Source organism: Cryptosporidium parvum, chromosome 4 (assembly GCF_000165345.1).
Source record: "Cryptosporidium parvum Iowa II chromosome 4, whole genome shotgun sequence".
In the NCBI taxonomy this organism is placed as follows: Eukaryota; Apicomplexa; class Conoidasida; order Eucoccidiorida; family Cryptosporidiidae; genus Cryptosporidium; species Cryptosporidium parvum.
Window position 1 is genome coordinate 935,000 of NC_006983.1, and position 19,352 is coordinate 954,351.

At 29.4% G+C, this 19,352-nt stretch overlaps 4 protein-coding genes across 4 annotated transcripts; 2 read left to right on the forward strand and 2 right to left on the reverse strand.

Moving 5' to 3' along the window:
* Positions 1 to 717: 717 nt before the first annotated feature.
* Positions 718 to 7,281, reverse strand: cgd4_3840 (Ank, ankyrin repeats containing protein with 9 transmembrane domains at C-terminus; the record flags this gene model as incomplete). Its single annotated transcript, XM_625959.1, has 1 exon — positions 718 to 7,281. One exon carries the CDS (start codon positions 7,279 to 7,281, stop codon positions 718 to 720), a length of 6,564 nt encoding a protein of 2,187 aa, XP_625959.1.
* A 504-nt stretch (positions 7,282 to 7,785) lies between these two features.
* cgd4_3850 (putative t-complex protein 1, gamma subunit) lies at positions 7,786 to 9,465 on the reverse strand (the record flags this gene model as incomplete). The annotated part of the gene is made up of 1 exon (XM_625960.1): positions 7,786 to 9,465. A coding segment is annotated over one exon (1,680 nt), but the record flags the coding sequence as incomplete, so codon positions are not given.
* A 1,271-nt stretch (positions 9,466 to 10,736) lies between these two features.
* cgd4_3860 (TCP-1/cpn60 chaperonin family, T-complex protein subunit 7 (eta)) lies at positions 10,737 to 12,449 on the forward strand (the record flags this gene model as incomplete). The annotated part of the gene is made up of 1 exon (XM_625961.1): positions 10,737 to 12,449. A coding segment is annotated over one exon (1,713 nt), but the record flags the coding sequence as incomplete, so codon positions are not given.
* Positions 12,450 to 13,120: 671 nt separating this feature from the next.
* cgd4_3870 (large protein with signal peptide) lies at positions 13,121 to 19,327 on the forward strand (the record flags this gene model as incomplete). The annotated part of the gene is made up of 1 exon (XM_625962.1): positions 13,121 to 19,327. One exon carries the CDS (start codon positions 13,121 to 13,123, stop codon positions 19,325 to 19,327), a length of 6,207 nt encoding a protein of 2,068 aa, XP_625962.1.
* Positions 19,328 to 19,352: the final 25 nt, after the last annotated feature.

Here is a 19,352-nt window from a genome sequence, read left to right on the forward strand (position 1 = left end):
GAAGATTCATCATAAGACTTACAAAAAAGTCAAATCTTTTAAATATATGAATTAGCTTTGCTTTATATTAATCAATAATGGGCAGTTATGAATGTTCAACAATGATTTTGGAATTGATCATTCAATTAAGAAATTTCTTCATTTACTTTTTCCAAAGCATAAATATCAAATATGGTGGCAAATTGAATGATAATTTATCCAGTATTATGAAAATGAACTTTTGAGAAGCAACTCTTTATTGTAAATAAGACAAAATATATTTTTATAAATGAACAAAAATAACTTCCAATAGTAAATTAATTATCGTCCAAGCAAGAAGTTAATTTTGTGATTACTATATATAAATGTAATTATATAGTAAACTCTATTTATATAAATAAATAAATAAATATATATATATATATATATATATTCGTATTTGTGTATAAATATAAATATATATTTATAAATGTAAATGTATATAAATATGTATGTATATACACATTGATATTTATTTATTTATTTAGAAATTGACGTATTATTTAATGATTGAATATAAGAAAAATGTGGGTACTACTCAATTGAAATGCGCGCCAAAAATTATAGTTAAACACACAAAATTGGGACGGAAATGCATGCAAAATCGAAAAAATAAAGGTACCGAAAAAAATAATAATAAATTTAAAAATTAATGATTTAAAAGTTTTAGTAAATTAATGATTGAAGTAAAACGTATAATTAACTAAAGTTAACATTGATTAACAATACAAACATTAAAATTGACCCAAAAAGCAAAGGTAACTTTACTGGAGTATTCAGAATATAAAAGGGGGAAGTGAGGAATGGTAAAAGTCTCATTGTAGTTTCAACTGAATTCAGAAGATTTGAACATATTGGAAGAATATCATAAACGTCTGGTACCCATTGCCAAAATTCAATAGTTAATATATGTATTTCAACCATAATATGCATTATATATAATAATGAAGCAGAAAGTAGTAGTGTTGAAATTGGAACAACATTCCATAGTCTTATGGTTTTTATTGGCAGAGAATTAATTTCAACATAGCAGTAAACCAATACAAAAGAGATAGTTACAATTGCCAAAACATCTCTGAAAAGGTCAATAGGCTTCCAAAAATATTTGCATATTCTATGGGAAGTTCTTCTTGAATCAGCCCAAATAAAGAAAGGATATATTTGTGCTTCAAGGACTTGGTAGTATGAAGTTTCAGAATTACTTTCAATATTGCATAGATTAGCCTTGGAATAATTAATTTCGAAATGTTCAAAGTCTTGGTACTGAATTTCTGTGGAATAATGATTTAATTTAAGGAAATTACTGAGCCTAATTTCTGGGCTCTTACTATTAATGGAATTCACAGGGGTTGTAGAGTTAGAAGGTTGAAGTAAATTTAAAGTATTTTGAGGTGGATTTAATGAAAAACTATCAGTTACTTGAGTTGTCTTATTATTCCCAGTTTGAATATTCGCATTTGAGATTTCCAAAGGTCCACCATATGCAATTTCTCCTACACTTTGCAATCTAATATTGGGATTACTCTGAGTTTTAAGTGAGTTATTTGAAGAATTCTTGGTTAAATACGCACTTGGTGAATTATTTCCATTTGAACTTAATATAGAGTTCTTATCATCAATTATAAAAGACTTATTTGTAGATTTTTTATCTCTTGATTGTTTTTTTTCTCCTGAAAATAATGGAGTACCAATTGAATTGGCTCTGCTCACTTCCTTTGATGAGTAAGATTGAGAAATTAAAATTTTGCTATTTTTAGCATTTGGAAGTAAAATACTTAAAGGAGTTGAGAGAGCAGAATTAAAGATACTTGAGAGTGAATGGAAATGATATAAAGCAAGAATTACTGATATGATTGGGGAAGAAATCATTGAAAGTAATTGCCAATAGTATATAAATGCTGTAAAATGGAGAAATGAAACTGTTAATGGGTAAAATCTTGTAAATTGGAAAAGATGAGGATATTGGAATTGATAAAGCTTTCTACATGAGTTTATATTACCAAATATAAATGTTAAATCTGCAGAGCTATATTTCCAGTCTCTAGAAATTGAAAATTCTGGACTACTATAACAATTAAAAGGTAACTTCATGGTAATTAGAAATGAAAATATGAGACAAATAACTTGAACAATAAATAATAAACGGTAACATTTGAAAGTTTTTTCAACATTATTATAACATAATTTTGAAATTTCCAAAAATCCAATTTCTGGAATCTCTGTATAAGTATTTTCTGGAGAAAGATTATTCCTGGAAACTAGAAGCTTTTTAATTTGCTTTGAAGATATATCTTTCATATCAGTTGTTTGAGAAAGCGTGGCATTTCTAAGATTACTATGAAGATAAATTGCTCTCTTTGCTGTTTTAATTACTTGAGCATTTGTTTGTTCATAAAGAATCATAATTTCTGGTAATAATAAACTATTATTACATTTAAAACAAGAATTCAATTGGTCATACATATTCTCATCAATTCTAAATCCATGAAAAGTATAAATGATGATTGCTATACAAGTTAGTAATACAAAGCATACGATTTCTTCGTAAATTTGAGAAATTACAATCCATATAAAGAATGTAAGAATTGAAATTAGCTTTATAAAATTAAAGGCTTTTGAGAATTTGATAATAAGTGAAATAAGTGAATATTGGAATGACTCATAGAGATTTTCGTGATTACTTCTATACTTTCTCACTGGGAATTCTGAAACTTTATTAATTAAAAAACAAGCTTTAATGGAATTTAAAAGTCCTAACTTAATATTATTTTTTGAAGGAAATGGGATATTTAGCATAAAAACCAAGCCAAAATCCATTGTAAAATTACATCCCAAATCAGACAATACAGTTTCTTGGTTTATTTGACTTGAATATTTTATCAGCTTATTCTTAGCTGGATTACAAATCGAATAAAAACTTAAATTTGAATTGCAGTATATGGAAAAAAGTGTCAAAGCTGTAACGAAGCAAAGGATTACAAATACTATATCAGATTTTGTTAGCTTATTTTCCCAAGGAAGATTGGATATTTCTCTTAATTTCTCTATTAAACTCAGCTTGATTGGACAACCTTCATTAGTTTTACTTGTTCCGAAACTTTCAATAAACTCCATTTGGCCTTTCTCATTCTCAACATTATACATATTATCGTAATTATTATTGGAATTCCAAAAATGATAATTTTCGCTCTCCGAATTACCAAAATCTTCTTTAAACCCAAAAATATTCTTTTTATCATCAATTCCTACTGAAGAACCCAAATTATCCTCATCTATAGTATCTTTTTTATTTGAAGAAAAATTCATCTCCCAGTACCCACTCTTTGAATAATAATGTCTAACATTACCACTTTGAGTACCATAATATAAACAATAACTTGGAAGTCCACCAAATAGTTCAAGAATACTTGAAGGTTTATAATCTATTAAAGCAAGTAAATTTAAGCTCTCCATCAACTGTTCAGCAGAAAATAATTTTACGAATCTTGAGGACAAAAGTGCATGCAATACCGGTAATGTGTCTCTCTGACCTTTATATTTATATAAAATTGTGGCGGCCCTTTGCAGAGGGGAATATGCATGCTCATCAAATGGCGGGAAATCACTCGGAAGAGCATCCAATAAGGCTAGAACATGAATTGCATCTGATGGAGATTTATAACTAACTCTGGTAAGGATTTCTCCGATAGTATCGGGTCTGAGCTTAACAATCGAATAAATTGCATCGGTACTAGCTTCACCAAATGGATATAAGAAATGGCTAGGGATAATACTAGGGTGAGCATAAGAAGAAGTTGGTAATGAAGAAGGAGAAGAACCGGAATTGAATCCTGAAGGATTTGAGTTTGGTTGTAAGTTTGAGGAGGAAGAAGATGGGTTACATTGTTGTTGGTTTGGATGAGAAGTTGAATATCTAAAAAATTGTGGATTTTCATGCAAATATGATCTTCCTTCAAATGGTTCATTAAAAAGATCTCTTGAGACTCCTGGATTTGAGAAATACCTAGCAGATTCATCAGCATATTGATCATAAATATCTGGGCTACTTTTCGTTTTGAAGTTTGACGTTTTATACAAACGAGAATTTGAGGATTTGTCATTTAATTCTTGGTAAATTGTGTCATGGAAGTTCATCATGTTATTGAAGCTATGATTTTCAATATGACTATTGCTATTTCTCTTGCAGTATTTGCAATTATTTCTACAGTTTCTCGTATACTTTAAGGAGTCTCTGTATGCTTTGTAGTCTCTATTCTTTGAGTTAAAGGGATCATTACAAATGGAATTTTCCATCAAATTTCTATTTTTAGAGAAAAGTTCCGTATTCAGAGCCAAAGAATTATTTGAATTGTATTTGAAGGAGCTGTGAGAATTATCAGAATCAAGTCCAACAGCGTACTCTAATAGTTTTCTAATATTCTCAATGGATTTATGTGAAGGACCTCTTCCAATAACAATTTTTGCAATGCTTTCAGGACTGTCGTCAACTTTAACATAATTAATGGAGAAGATTGACCTTAATCTTGGAGGAAGGATAGTTAAAGGAAGATCTTCAGGAGGAATAGTGTTAGAAGGAGTTCTATTTTGAGACTCTTCATTCTGAAGGAGAAAATTTATATTTGTCCTCCATTTATTATCAAAGAAATTCTTCGTTCCAGTACCACTATTTGCAAAGAATTCTTTTGGTTCTCTAAGAATTTTCTTTTCAGTTCGATTTGATAAATCTCTTATTAGTTTCTTCTTCTTAAGCTTGAGAGAAAGAACAATATCATCATTTAAATCATTTCCAAATAAATTACCATCTTGATGTTCAAAGTGGGAAAATTGGTTCTCATTAAGCTGTAACATGGATGTAATATCAACATTCTTCACATTCTTTAAAATATGGACCGAATTCATCACTCTTCTTCTCCATATTGAAGTGCTTCCCATTGTTTCTTCGGAGTATTTCACTGCTATTTCCAGAAGATAGTAAATAATTCTTGTGGATAACTTCCTACTGACTGCATAATATATTGGATCAGTCATACTGGATCTATTTGACCAGATATTAATGAAAGAGTATGAAATATTAAACTTTTCTTTCAAGGTATGAATAATACTCTTTAATGCTCTTAAAGGCTGCTTTGATTTTGCCAAAATCTGTAAAATAAGAGGAGAATTGGTTTTTGGATCTTTAAATTGAAGCATATCAATAATTAGCTTCTTTGGTATTCTCTGAGCCTTTTTGATGATTAAATTTAATGGATAAATACCATATCTATCATCTCTATGGGGATTACAATTCTGATAACCTAACCATCTATTACGTATTGCTCTACTATAAAAGTCAAGAATTATTTGTATTTGCTTAATATTACCATAATAAGCAGACCACCAGAAAGCTCCTCTTCCTTCTTCATCAGTTACTTGACAAATCATTGCTACCTTCTTTTTGCTTTCCATTTTGAGTAATCTATTCAAAATTGAATCTGAGATTCGGATTTTAACAATATCAAGAACGTGTCTCGCCTCTTTTTCATAATCCTTCAGTTGTTTGAAGAAGTGATCACGGTTAAATTGTTTTTTAAAAGTCTTTCCTATAAGTTTAAGATCAGATTTATCTTGGAAAGTTACATATTCTAATATAATGGATCTAATATCATTATCAGAGGTATTAATATCATAATTAGCATGATTTACAATCCTTTCAATCATTTTACCGTCATTTTCACGAATTGCAAGATCCATTACATCTAGACCAGAGATAGGTGAAATTCTTAATGGATCTCCTCCATTGTCCATGATCAAGCTTAGCATTGCTCCATTATGGTTTTCTAAAGCTATCATTAAAGGATTTAAACCAGTTCTTGGATCCCATGTATTAACACAAGCTCCATTTGAGATTAAGATCTCAGCCATTTCAAGATCATTATTTTCAACAGCATAGAATAGAGAGGTATGATTATAGTTATCAACCATATTTACAAGTTTTTTTTGATCACATTCTAAATTATGAGTCAAAAGTTCTGGAAAATGAGAATCTGATTGTGTAGATTGACTCTTGGGTAGTTGAGTATATGTGGAAGAACCATCATTTTGAAGTTGATTCAAAAAATCAAGATCTAGGTCTTTTTTCTTATTAGAGCAATTAGAATATATGGTTGATCTTGAAGAATTAAAATAGCTTAAGGAAGATGAGGGAGAAGAAGGTAAAGTTGTGGAATTTGAGAATTTGGGAAAAGATAAAGTGGAATGATTAAGATCAGAAGATGAAATATTGGTAATATTAAAGCCAGAGGATGAATAGGAATATGTATCAAAATCTTCCGGAGTATTTGGATCATTTTTGGATGTATCATTAACATTTGAAATTTCAGCAAGAATGAATTTGACAATTGAATGGTTGGATTTACTTACAGCTAGAGTAAATAATTGAGGAAACTTTTCAAAAATGTGAATATCGAGACCATATTCAATAAGTTTCTTAAGTATATGCAAAGATCCACTCCTTTTACGTCTTATAAGATTATATAGAATATGGTATCCTCCTTCAGTATCTAAGACTTTGCTTTTAATATTATTAAGTTTCTTGCAATAGATAAGATTTCTTTTTTTATATTCAGTATTATAAGTGGTAATATTAAGCATAAGAGGTTCAATAATATCCAAAATAGCTCTTGAGCTCATATCAGTTTCAAGAAAATCTGCAATTAGATATAATGGATGAATGTAATATGTAAGTTTTTCTTCTAACGGTACTTTTTGTACTGGCCTTTTGTAATAAATTGGAATAATTGCATTTTTTCGAATTCTAGCATTAAATGAAAAAAGCATAGATCCATCATGGTTAATAGCAGAATAGAGCTTGTTATCTGAGATATCCTCATGGTCGTTTTCAAAATATACTAAACTCTCAAAGAAATCTTCAGTATCGTCAAGTTTTCCTGTTAACAACAGATTCTTTGTAACCTCAGGAAGTTCAACAAGTTCATTAATAAATTCAGGAAACATCATTTCCTCTCCACCAAGAATTTTATTATCCTTATATAGCTTATCTTCAGATAACTGTTCTAATCCTGCTCTTTTATAGTAGTAATTATCATGAACATTGTTGCAATTAGCAATAGGTCCTCTAATTTCAGATCTTTCGACAAATTGAATACTTTTTAAAGCCTCCAAAAAACTCAGAATTAGGAAACAAATTAGAATAGTAAAATTAATTCTCTTGGATTCATTATTTCTTAAGAAGACATTTTTTGTCTTATTTTGTGTGTTTTTCATTTTTTGGTCAGTTTTCTGTTTATCATTGAAACAAATTAATTTGAAGAAATGAAAAAGCCACTATAATCTATAGCAATTAAAGAATTTCTTGAATAGTAACATAAAAATATCTTTTCTTTATTCTCACCTTTTCTTTTACTAGTTCTTTTTTTTCTGCCTTATCTTGAAATTTGTACATAATATTTTAAAAATTCAGGGTACCGTTTGGCGGGAACATGTCTCATAATGTGGGCAAAAAAAAATAGTCATGCATGCAATAATGACGTGTCAGGAAGGAATAATAATTTAAAAAGAAAGGAAAGACATTTCCTTAAGATATTAAAATATAAAAGAAATATTTTAAATAAAAAATAAGAAAGGTAACAAATAAGTGATAGAACTTAAAGATTATAGAATAACTCTAAATAATTATAGATGAGTTTTCCAGCTCTTTGTTTTCCCAGAAAGTGGCGGGCTCTTGGGAATAGAAACGTGTAACATGCAAAGCGTAAAAAAAACAAAAGTTTAACCGTCCCTAGAGTCACCAAAAGACTCCATATTTGGATTTTGCTCAATATTGTTCTGAACAGGATCTTTTTTCTTAGATACAGAGCTAAGAACATCGTCTATTCTGAGGAGCATAAGAGTGGCTTCTACAGCAGTCTTATAGACTTGTTGCTTGACAGCAAGTGTATCCCAGATGCCGAGTTCCGTAACATTTGTAATAGCGCCAGTACATCCATTAATTCCATGAACAGGTTTCTGCCCCCTGGTTGCAGATGAAGGTAGATAATGAGATTTTAATAAAGTCAAAGTCTTCATTACATTAGCTCCACAATTTTGAGCTAGAGTCTTTGGTATAATTTCCAGAGCTTGGGCGAAAGCTTTGTAGGCCCATACTTGGGTATCATCAATAGAAAATGACTTTTCATTCAAGTAACAAGAAATGGCCATTTCTGTACCACCTCCGCCAGGAAGTAGAGCTGGATCAAGAAGGATATTTCTTGCAACAGCAAGAGCGTCATGGAGATTTCTCTCGAGCTCATTTAAGACGTCCTTGGATCCTCCTCGTAAAAGAATGGAGCATGCCTTTGGAGTTTTTGATTCGGTCAGGAAGCAAAAGTATTCATCTCCAATCTTCTTGACCTCGAATCTTCCGCAGCAAGTACCTACATCATTTGGTGTAAGCTCTTCTGTTCTGCTAGCAATAGTAGCTCCAGTGACTCTAGCGATTCTATTATTATCGCTCTTCCTGACCCTTCTAATTACAGAAATTCCTGCCTTAACAAGGAAGTGTTGAGCAAGATCAGAAACACCTTTTTCTGTGAATACAACATTGCAACCAGTTGCAATAATATCCTTACACATAGCTTCAACTTCTTCCTCCTCCTGTCTTAATAGAGCCTCCCAGTCTGCCTCCTTAGTGATTTCTACATTTGTCTGACTTTCGCCTTTCTTGTATTCAAGAGTACAGTCCAATAACAAAACCTTTGGATTAATGATCAATCTCTTCATTCGCGGGTGGACTACATCCTTGTTAACAACTACACCATCTAAAACATAGCTATCCTCAATCTCACCTCCTGGAATCTTTTCAATTCTTACATATCTCTTAATATCAATTTCTTTTGGTGAACCTGAATTAGCAATTGAGACAGTCTCAGCTGCTTTTAATGCCATAGAACTAATTAAACTACCCCATCTTCCAGAAAATTTAGTTTTTAAACAGGAGTCAACTACACTAACCAAAGATTCTTTGTTATTTACATCCAATTTAACGCTCATTTCCTCCATGAACTTTATAGAGTCATCTAGTGCTCTTAAATAACCCTTTGCTATAATTGTTGGATGTATGTTTTTCTGTAAGAGTGGCTCTGCACAAGCCAAGAACTCTCCTGCTAGAACTACAACACTTGTTGTTCCATCTCCTACTTCTTCATCTATAGTTCTTGAGAGTTCAATTATAGACTTTGCTCCTGGATGAGCAACATCAACCTCTCTCAAAATACTGTTTCCATCATTTGTAAGAACTATTCCACCCAAAGGATCTAAAAGCATTTTTAACATTGCTTTTGGGCCCAAAGTTGTTCTAACAACATCTGCAACAGTTTTTCCAGCTTGAATATTTCTTAACTGGGCTTTTCTTCCTTGATCTCTTTGAGAAGGTTGTTGTACAACCAAAACTTGATTTGGCATCATCTTTAATTAATTCAAGTTAATATCCTTCTCTTAATAAGATTTCTTCCCCACTTAGCGATACTAAGGACTAGCTGATCGACTTTCCTTCAAATTGAGAATTAAATGATGAGTATTAATTAATTTTTTTTTGATAAAAGAGTTTTAATTAATATTTCACCATATAAAACCTTATTTTAGTGCTTAAACTTATTAGCTTCTTTTCCCCACCTTTTTCCCTCTATTATTTTATTTATTTTCTACTTACTCAAACTGTCTATTTAGACTTTTTAATCCTATTAAATAGACGAATTGCTTTATTATTCTTTAAAATTAGACTATATATGTAATTTACTAGCTATGCTAATTTTATTATTTATTTAATAGACAATCTGTTCTAGTTATATTATTTTAATTTATTAACTTATTCACATAAATAGCATATATAATAAATAAATTTAATATATATGATATATATAAATTTGGCGCCAAGTGTGCTTTATTCATGATCACTAAATAATCAAGAATAATTGATTTAATTTAAAAATAAATATCAAAAAGTTTATCCTAGTAAATTAGATATTGGAATCAATAATTGGATTCCATATTGTTTACTGTTATATTTTCTTAATTGTCTGTATTAATTTACTCATCTTTCTCTCACCTCCTTTTTTATCGGTACCCATTATTAAAAAATTATTTTTTGTTGCCCGCCTAAATGTTTTATTAATTAATTTATATTTTGTATTAATTTCAAGTAATTATAAGTTTTGGCGGGTAATTGATTAAATAATTAAATATAAATTATCAACAATTGTTAAATTAAATTTTAATTAAGAATTAATAAATAAATTTCGAGACGTAAAATGTAATAAATATAAATAAAGTTTGACCCCACGGGAATAAGAATTAAATAAAGGTAGAAAAAAAAGTGAATAAAAGGCTTTGGGGGGAAAATAGAAAGTAAGTCCAAGCTAAATAGTAAATTGCCGATTTTGGAATATACGGGAAGCACTACAACCAAAAACCAGAATTTAAGAGGAGATTTTTCAGAATTAGACCTTTACAGGGAAGATTTGAATTTATTTAGCCTTGTAGGAAAAGCTATTTCTGATTATTTTTTTTCTTAATAACAGAAAAACATATATTAATATTGGTAAATTAATTAGTATATATAAGCATATATATTTATATAGATTTAATATTTGAGTTACTGCATAACTAAGTAAAAGCTAGTTTGGGTCATAATATTGGAAGAAATATAAATATATAGACTTTAATATAGAATCATATTATAATAGATAATTGGTAATAAGAAAAAAAAAAGTAGTATTGAAGAAATGTTGAGAGCTCCAATAATTCTTTTGAAAGAAGGATCAGATACATCCCAAGGTAAAGGTCAAATCTTGAGTAATATCACAGCATGCCAAGCAATTGTTGATATTGTCAAGACGACTTTGGGTCCATATGGCATGGATAAACTTATTCATAGCGGTAACTCTCCAGATGATGTAACAATTACCAATGATGGAGCAACAGTCTTGAATTTACTTGGAATTGTGCATCCTGCAGCAAAACTATTAGTAGAGATAGCAAAGGCACAAGATGATGAGGTTGGAGATGGTACTACAAGTGTAGTAATTTTAGCAGGCGAATTCTTAAAAGAAGCAAAGGGCTTTATTGAAGATGGAATGTCTCCACAAGTAATAATATCAGGTTTTAGAAAAGCAAGCCAAATAGCAATAGACAAGGTAAATAGTATGAAGATCAGCCTTTCCGAGGAGACTCCAGAAAAGAGACGAAGTATGTTAATAAAATGTGCTGAGACAACTTTGAACTCAAAGTTATTAGCTCATTATAAGACTCATTTTGCAGAAGTTGTAGTCGATGCTGTTTCATACTTGGATAATGAAATGGATAAAGACCTCATTGGGATTAAGAAGATTAATGGAGGGTCAGTTATGGATAGTTTTCTAGTAAAGGGAGTAGCATTTAAGAAGACATTTTCATACGCAGGTTTTGAACAACAGCCAAAACATTTTGTGAATCCTAGAATCCTCTTATTAAATCTTGAATTGGAACTTAAGGCAGAGAAGGATAATGCTGAAGTTAGAATCTCTGACCCCACTGCCTACCAAAGTATTGTAGATGCAGAGTGGAAGATTATCTTTGAGAAATTGGATCTCATTGCCAATTCAGGAGTAAATGTGGTTTTAAGCAGACTTGCAATTGGAGATTTGGCTACTCAGTACTTTGCTGATAGAAATATCTTTTGTGCTGGAAGAGTTGAGGAGCAGGACCTTAAGAGAACCTCTTTGGCAACAGGAGCCATTGTGCAAACAACAGTTTATGGCTTAAACAAAGATAGTGGAGTATTTGGTACTTGTTCTGAATTCGAAGAGGTTCAAATTGGAGCTGAGAGATATAATATCTTCAGAGACTGTGCAAAGACAAAGTCATCCACAATGATCTTGCGTGGTGGTGCTCAGCAATTTATTGATGAAGCTGAGAGATCCTTGAATGATGCAATTATGATTGTAAGAAGAGCAATGAAATCATCATATATTGTTCCTGGAGGAGGAGCTATTGAAATGGCTGTTTCTAAGACTATTAGAGATCACGCTAGAACAATTCTTGGTAAGGAGCAATTAGTCATGAATTCTTATGCAAGAGCTCTAGAAGCAATTCCTAGATCCTTAGCAACAAACTCTGGGTTTGACTCCATTGATATCTTAAACAGACTTAGACAAAAGCACTCACAAAACACCGAAGATTGTAGTAATTATGGTGTAGATTGCAGCAACGGAGGGATTTGCGATACTTTTAACTCATTCATTTGGGAGCCAGCTGTGAATAAGCTTAGTGCTTATTCAAGCGCAACAGAAGCTGCATGCTCTATTCTTTCTATTGATGAGACTGTTAAAAACAAGTCCAGTGAGGAGGATAGAATGCAGGGTCCTCTACCTGGAATGGGTGGTATCCCTCCAGGTATGATGGGCGGAGCAAGGAGATAAATAAAGTGTTGGTAGAGATTGGGTATTGGAAACCCCATCCTCTCATACGGTTTCTACAAATATTATTGTTACTGTCTTTTATCCTTCATTTATCTCTAACTGATACTAGTTACTATCAATCAAATCAAATTACATTTATTATTTTATTATTAATATTACTAGAACCCCTTCCCATTATAATTAATTCTATTATTATTTTATAAATATCTTGTCCACATTATTAGCTTTTTATTCTTGCATGCAAATGCCGGTATGTAGTAGGTAGTGAAATTGACAAGGCGGTAAAATTTTGTTGTTAAACATAATTAATACGTGTAAATTAATAATACCGGTATAAAGATAGTGCGCATGCATACAGAAAAACAATAATTGGAGCCAAATTATATACTGACTGGCAGCCCCACGAAGATAACATGAAAAAAAAAACTAAAATTAATTTACCTGACATAAATTATTAAAGCATAAAATCTTAAATTAATAAGTAATTAGAATAAAATCGAGTGAAATTAATTGTTTGTCATTATCTGTTAATAAAGTTTATTGACATTTTTTATGTATTAATATTTCGAAAAAAACAATTCAAGTAAATAATTAAGTTAGCTATAAATAAATCATTATTCACGAATTAATGAATGTGGAATTAATTTCTTGAAAAAGGAAAGAAAAAGAAAATGAATAGAAGAATTTTTAAAGAAACAAAGTTATTTTGGATTTTAATTCCAATTATAATATGTATAATATCACTTTCAACGAATATTTTTGATATTAATTCAATTGAAAAGAATAACAAAATATTTAAACTATGGAATGGAATATTAGAGAATGGAGATAAATTTTTAACAATAAGAAAGCTGGTAGGATTATCAAGAAATAAAGAATATAATCATAAGAAATATCCAATATTACGCCCAAAATATAATATTAGAGAAAAAAACAAGGTAAAAAATTGGAATGACTTAGGGGTAGTATTGCAAAGTAAATGGCCACAAGTACCGTTAGAAGCTTCATTGATAGAATTTCTATCAGAGTTTTACCTAGGAATAGGAAGTACATTTGAAGACTTAGTGAGAGATTTAATTAATATAAATAACCACGAAGATGGAAATAAAATTATTACAGCAAGGTTAGCAAGTGAATTGGTTGATAATAATCTAGGGATCAAATTAATGGAGACTATGGTAATTAATAAATACTATTCTCCTAGAATTGAGTCAATTCGAACATTAGAAAGAAATCAAAGAAGTGTTTTTGGAATAATATGCAAAAAGGCTAGTTGGTTTATTGTTATATATCAAGAAGAGACTGTTGATACATTTTGTAATTCCAATGATCTTTATAATAGTGTAATAAAAGGGAGATCTAAAGGATTTGAGAATGTAGAAAAATATGATTTAAGCTTCTCAAAATTTGATTTAGCAAAAGAACATATAATTGAAAATACTTATATCAATATAGAAGAAAACAATAAAGTGAAAAAAATTGATATTTACGCATATGTCGATTTTTCAGAAGATAATTCTATAGAAATTTTGAATAACTTATTGAATATTTGGGATATATTAAAAGATCAAGGTCATGTAAGAATAAAAATTAGACATTGTGATAATGCTGATCTGAATGGTGAGATTGAATATTTATCTGGATTTGGAGTTTCAGTGAATAAACTATCAGAAAAATCGAATTCAGTAAATAATTCAAGTTCAGCTAAAAATGATATTTTTCAAAATGAGTTTAAATTCTCCCAACATAATCATGATGAATTGGAATATTCTCACAAGGATGAAGAGTATAAAAACTTGACCGCAATGTGCGATAAAGCTGTGAATATGGAAAATGTATTAAATTCTGATGGGGATTTATCTATTGAATGTATGAAAGATATTGGAGCATTTCTAGTATCATTATCCAAAAGATTTGAGGACCAATTAGGTGCAATGGTACATTATTTAGAGAATTTTGGGACTTATCAAGTAGCATTGTGTAATGGATTAAGAGAAAACACTACTTTATCGGGCTATAATCAATTGCATGATCGTGTTTCAGAAGGATCCACATTCTTTACTCTTAATGGAAGATTATTTTCCCCAACCGAAACAAATTTTTTTAATTTGGTTACTTTATTAAAGAGTTTAATTTTCTCAAAAATCAGATTAATGAAAAATAAGATCGATGATGAAGTTGTTATTATAGATTCTTTATCAATAACCGGAGTAAATGAGAAGGAAGAACTAAATCTATTTATGGAAAGTATTAATGGCCAATTGAATGATTCAAGAATTAATAACAAGTATAATAATGTAATAAAAGATAAGGGGTTAAAAAACCTAATAGAGAGAGGAGAAGTTCTTGATTTTGGCTCAATACTTGAATTTGAGAAGGATTTAGAAGAAGATCCAACTTTAATGGACGATACAGATTGGCTTGGGAAAAGAGAATATGTATTATCAAGCTCATCTCCATGGCTGAAGAATTCTCCAAGAACTGATTGGAGAGTATCAAATATTCTTCCTTTGAAATCACGTCATTTTTACAAGGATATTACTAATATTGGTGATTCTCAATGGGGTGTGACTCCTAGTATTTTTGAAAAGGTATGGTTTCATAGAAACATTACTGAAAATAATGAAGATCAAGAGGATATTATTAATGATCTTGAAGAAAATAACTCCACTGAAGCGAAGATTTTACAAGAAATTGAATATTCACCATGGATAATGTACAGGATATATTTTTCAAATCAGGTTAAAAATTCGAGATTAATTCAAGATTATCCAATATATGATATTATGAAGGAACCAGAAAATACACTGGGTCAGTATTTATATCCATTAGAGAGTTTGCCAGAATTATTTGAAAAATATCCTGAAAATGTAGGGATTTATCCAGTCAAGGCTACAATTCTCGAAATAATAATAATGTGTGATCCATTTGATATAGAATGTATTACAGTGACCATTGAAATGATTAATAAGAAGTGGCCAATAAAGTTAAACTTGTTATTAATAGACCCAGAATGGGTTAATTCCAGAAAGCCGGATTATTCTAGACCATTTTCATACAAAAATGTGACTTCAGAAGATGATTTTGAAGCTAAGTTTAGAGATATTTATGAAACTCAGAGAGAAATAGAAATTAATAAGGAAGGAAATCAAACATACTGTAATAAAAATTATGGAGAGGAAAATGTTCAGAATTGCCCAAAGTGGATGAATAAGAAAAGAGGATTAAATTCTAGGAGGATATTGGATTACTATGAGAAATTTGACAATAATTCAAAAGGAGAATATGCCTTGAAATTGGCAATTTCAGAAGTTTTTGGATTCTTGGTTTCTTCTTCTACAATTCAAGGAATGTTTCTTGCAAGAGGTTTTATTGAAATGGTTGCAAAGAATTTACCATTAATATTAGAAGAAGAATTTACTTTAAGTCAGTTTCAAGAGTTTTTGAGTAAATTCTTTGCTCATTTTAGTATCAATGCAGAATTAACCAAAGTTTGGGAGATTATTTATTCCAATAATCCAAATGATATATCTTACGTGAATAAGGTGGTATCGTATTGTAGACTTAAAGGATTCACAACTCCTGGAGCTTTAGTTAATGGTTACTTTGTGGAAATTACTGATTTAATATTGGAAGAAGTAATCTATGGAATAGCTAAAAAAGAACAGAGAATTATTTTGGAAGGTGTTAAACAAGGTCAAATCACCAGTAGTGATGATATTTATCATTATATATTTAATAATACATTAACTGGAATTAATTCAGTACCTATTGTTTTTCCACCATTCACAAAGTCGATGAAGTTTGAGAATTGGCCATTTATTGGAATACAAAATGAATGGAAACATATTGAAAAAGAAATCAATTATAAGCTTCATGAAAAATATGATATTGATAATTTGAAAGAAAATAGTAAGAAAAATGAAAATAATTCAATTTCTTACAAAGAAGATAAAAGTGAATATCAAATCACCATTTTGGAAGAAAATGATAATGAGGAAAGGATTTTATTTGATTTTGAAGAATTATCAAGTTTGGAATATTCAACATTATGGGATATTAATCCTGAATTAAAGCAAAATATGGAAAGTATTGAAAATAAGAGTCAATCAACTCCATGGATTACATTTATTGTATTAGTAAGATCATCGAGAACAGGATTATTAGGACTTTTAACTTTGATTGATTATTGGATTTCTACATTATCTTATCAAGCATCTATGCATCTGAATCAGTATAATGAATTATTATATAATAGAAGATTCAGATTAATGTTTATTCCACCAAATGAAGTTCAACATAATTCAGATTTCTCACTGATTTTAGAAAAATGTATTGATGATATCTTATATTTGAAAAAATATAACAAGGAAGGAAGAAAGATTTCATCTTTTGTTCCAATTTTGGAAAAGTTAAGGTTTATTAAATGGTTTGTCAAAGTAATCTTAGAGAATATGGATGATTATATGGATTCTAGTCATTCTAAAATTAAAAGTGAGTTATTTGGAGAAAGAATTATTGAGATTTATGAGTCCCTTTCTTTTAGCTTTTTTGGAAAGTCTGGAAATGGGAGATTTAACGAAGAGAATTTAGAAGATATTTATTTAATTGAGTCTCAGAATAGAGTCAAAAACAAGTTGGTAAGTAAATTCTCATCTAGAAAAGAAAAAGAGGTAATATCTTTTCCATATTCTTCAGTGGGAAATGCTAAGTTAAAGGGTTTTCCAAAGTATACAAATTATAATTTAAATAAAGAAAAGTCTGATCCAAATTATGGAAGAGGAAGTTTCCAAGATACTGAATTATCAAATAAGGATTGTTTTGAAACTTTCACAATGGGAATTGTTATAAATGGTGTCTATTTAAGAATTTGTCCAAATACATATCCTGTTTATTTGAGAAATGATATTAAAGTAAATTATTGGTCTTCTCCAATTCATTCTGTACATTTTAAACTATTGGAAACTGCAGTAACGAATAGAATGAGGCATTTGGTTTTATTTGGAGAGTTTAAGAGGACAGGAAAAAAGGAAGATCTTCTTTATAGAAGAAAATGGTCAAATATGGATCCAAACCAATTTTTTATGTTATTTAGTGAGCATTTACATGTTTCAAATTTATTCAAATCTGAATCTTTAATACAATTGGACGACATTTTTGCTTCTTCAAGTTCACTTATTAAGCTTCATTTACCGACTGTTAATACAGGGAAAAGTTCAAATTTTAAAAATAATGCTTTGATTGGATTAGTGGCTGTAGTGAATCCCATTACACCTTATAGTACCAATATATTGAGATTATTTGATATTTTACATCAATTATTGGAAGCCGATGTAAAGCTGGTGTATAATCCTGTGATAAGTTATCAGAATATTAATGAGATTAATTTGATTGATACGTGGAGAAGGTATGTTTTTAATTATCCAAAGCTCAAATCATATAGGAAAGATACTCCATATCAAGTAGTGACAAGCTTAAAGGAGCTAATGTATTCCAAAGGAGATCCAAGTGAATTTAAGATAGGTAAAGATGATTTATACTATTATAATTCTCAATTCATTGCAAAGTTCGATATACAAACAGAAAAGAGACTCAATATTAATATAGAAAAAAGTAATGATTGGAGTATAAGTTACTTAAAAACTATTTTTCGTCAATCAACAATTAGTAAAGAAAATGATTATTTTATTGTACCTGGTAATATTTCCAATGCAAAAGGAGAGTTATTGGTTTATGAACTTAAAGGTAAAGAGTTTGAAGCAACATTAATAGATAAATTGTCATCAGAAGTTGGGAATCTCAAGAATAATATAAAAGAAATTCAATTAATATTGCCATCAAGTAATTTCAAATTTGAAATTGAATCTAAAAAAGTGTCACCAATACAAAAGATTTATTCAATAACTGATTTTAATAGTTTCTTTGGTTATCTTGGGATTGGAACTAATGATTTGGTACTAACTTTTGGTAGTGATATTAATAATAATACTACTAAGAAAGAAAATTTATCTATGAGTTTTCCAATTCAAGTATTTAATCAGAGATTATTTGAAACCAATCAATTTGTTGTACACCTTTCAAAATTATCAAAGATAAATAAAGAAAAAGTAAATTATGTAGAATTTAAAGAAAATTCAAGAAGATTATTTAGAGAGTTACATATTTTCTGTTTATCAACTCATATATTGAAAAAAGATGTTGAAGGAGATATAATAGATAAATTAATTGATCTAATTGATAAAGGATTTACAGGAAAAGCTGGAAATTACTATAATAAATTTATTATTTATTTTGATAGTAAAGATATTAGTCAAACAATAAGAGATTATTTCAACTACAAGTTATTTTGGAAATATTATATAAATATAGAATATTTGGAAATTACAAGACCAAAATGGATACCTAGATTATCAAGTCAAAATAATAATTCAATGATGGATATTTTATTAACATTAGAACATTGGATACCAACAAGAGTTAATAAATTGTTATTATTGGATCCATTTTTGTTGAATAGTAATACTTTTGATTTGGATGATTATTTTGGTCTAGTAAGTACAAATAAGACAATAAGTAATAATAAGATAAAAATAGGAGATTCAGCAATGACATTTATTAAAAAAAATGATAAAAGTGGATCAATAAGTACAAAAATGGGATTAATTTTGGTGAATAATTACAAGAAAATTGGGAGTTATTTAAAAAGAGCTTATTTTGAAATGTATTATGATTTTGAAGTTAGTAAGAAATTAAGACAAAATGAAGAAAATAATCAAAGTATGATGGATTTATTTATTTCTTATTTGAGAAGTAATAAAGAACTCAAGATTGAAGATGATACATATGAAAAAGATCAAAACAAAATCCCAATTACTTAATAATACTTACTTATTATGATTTGAA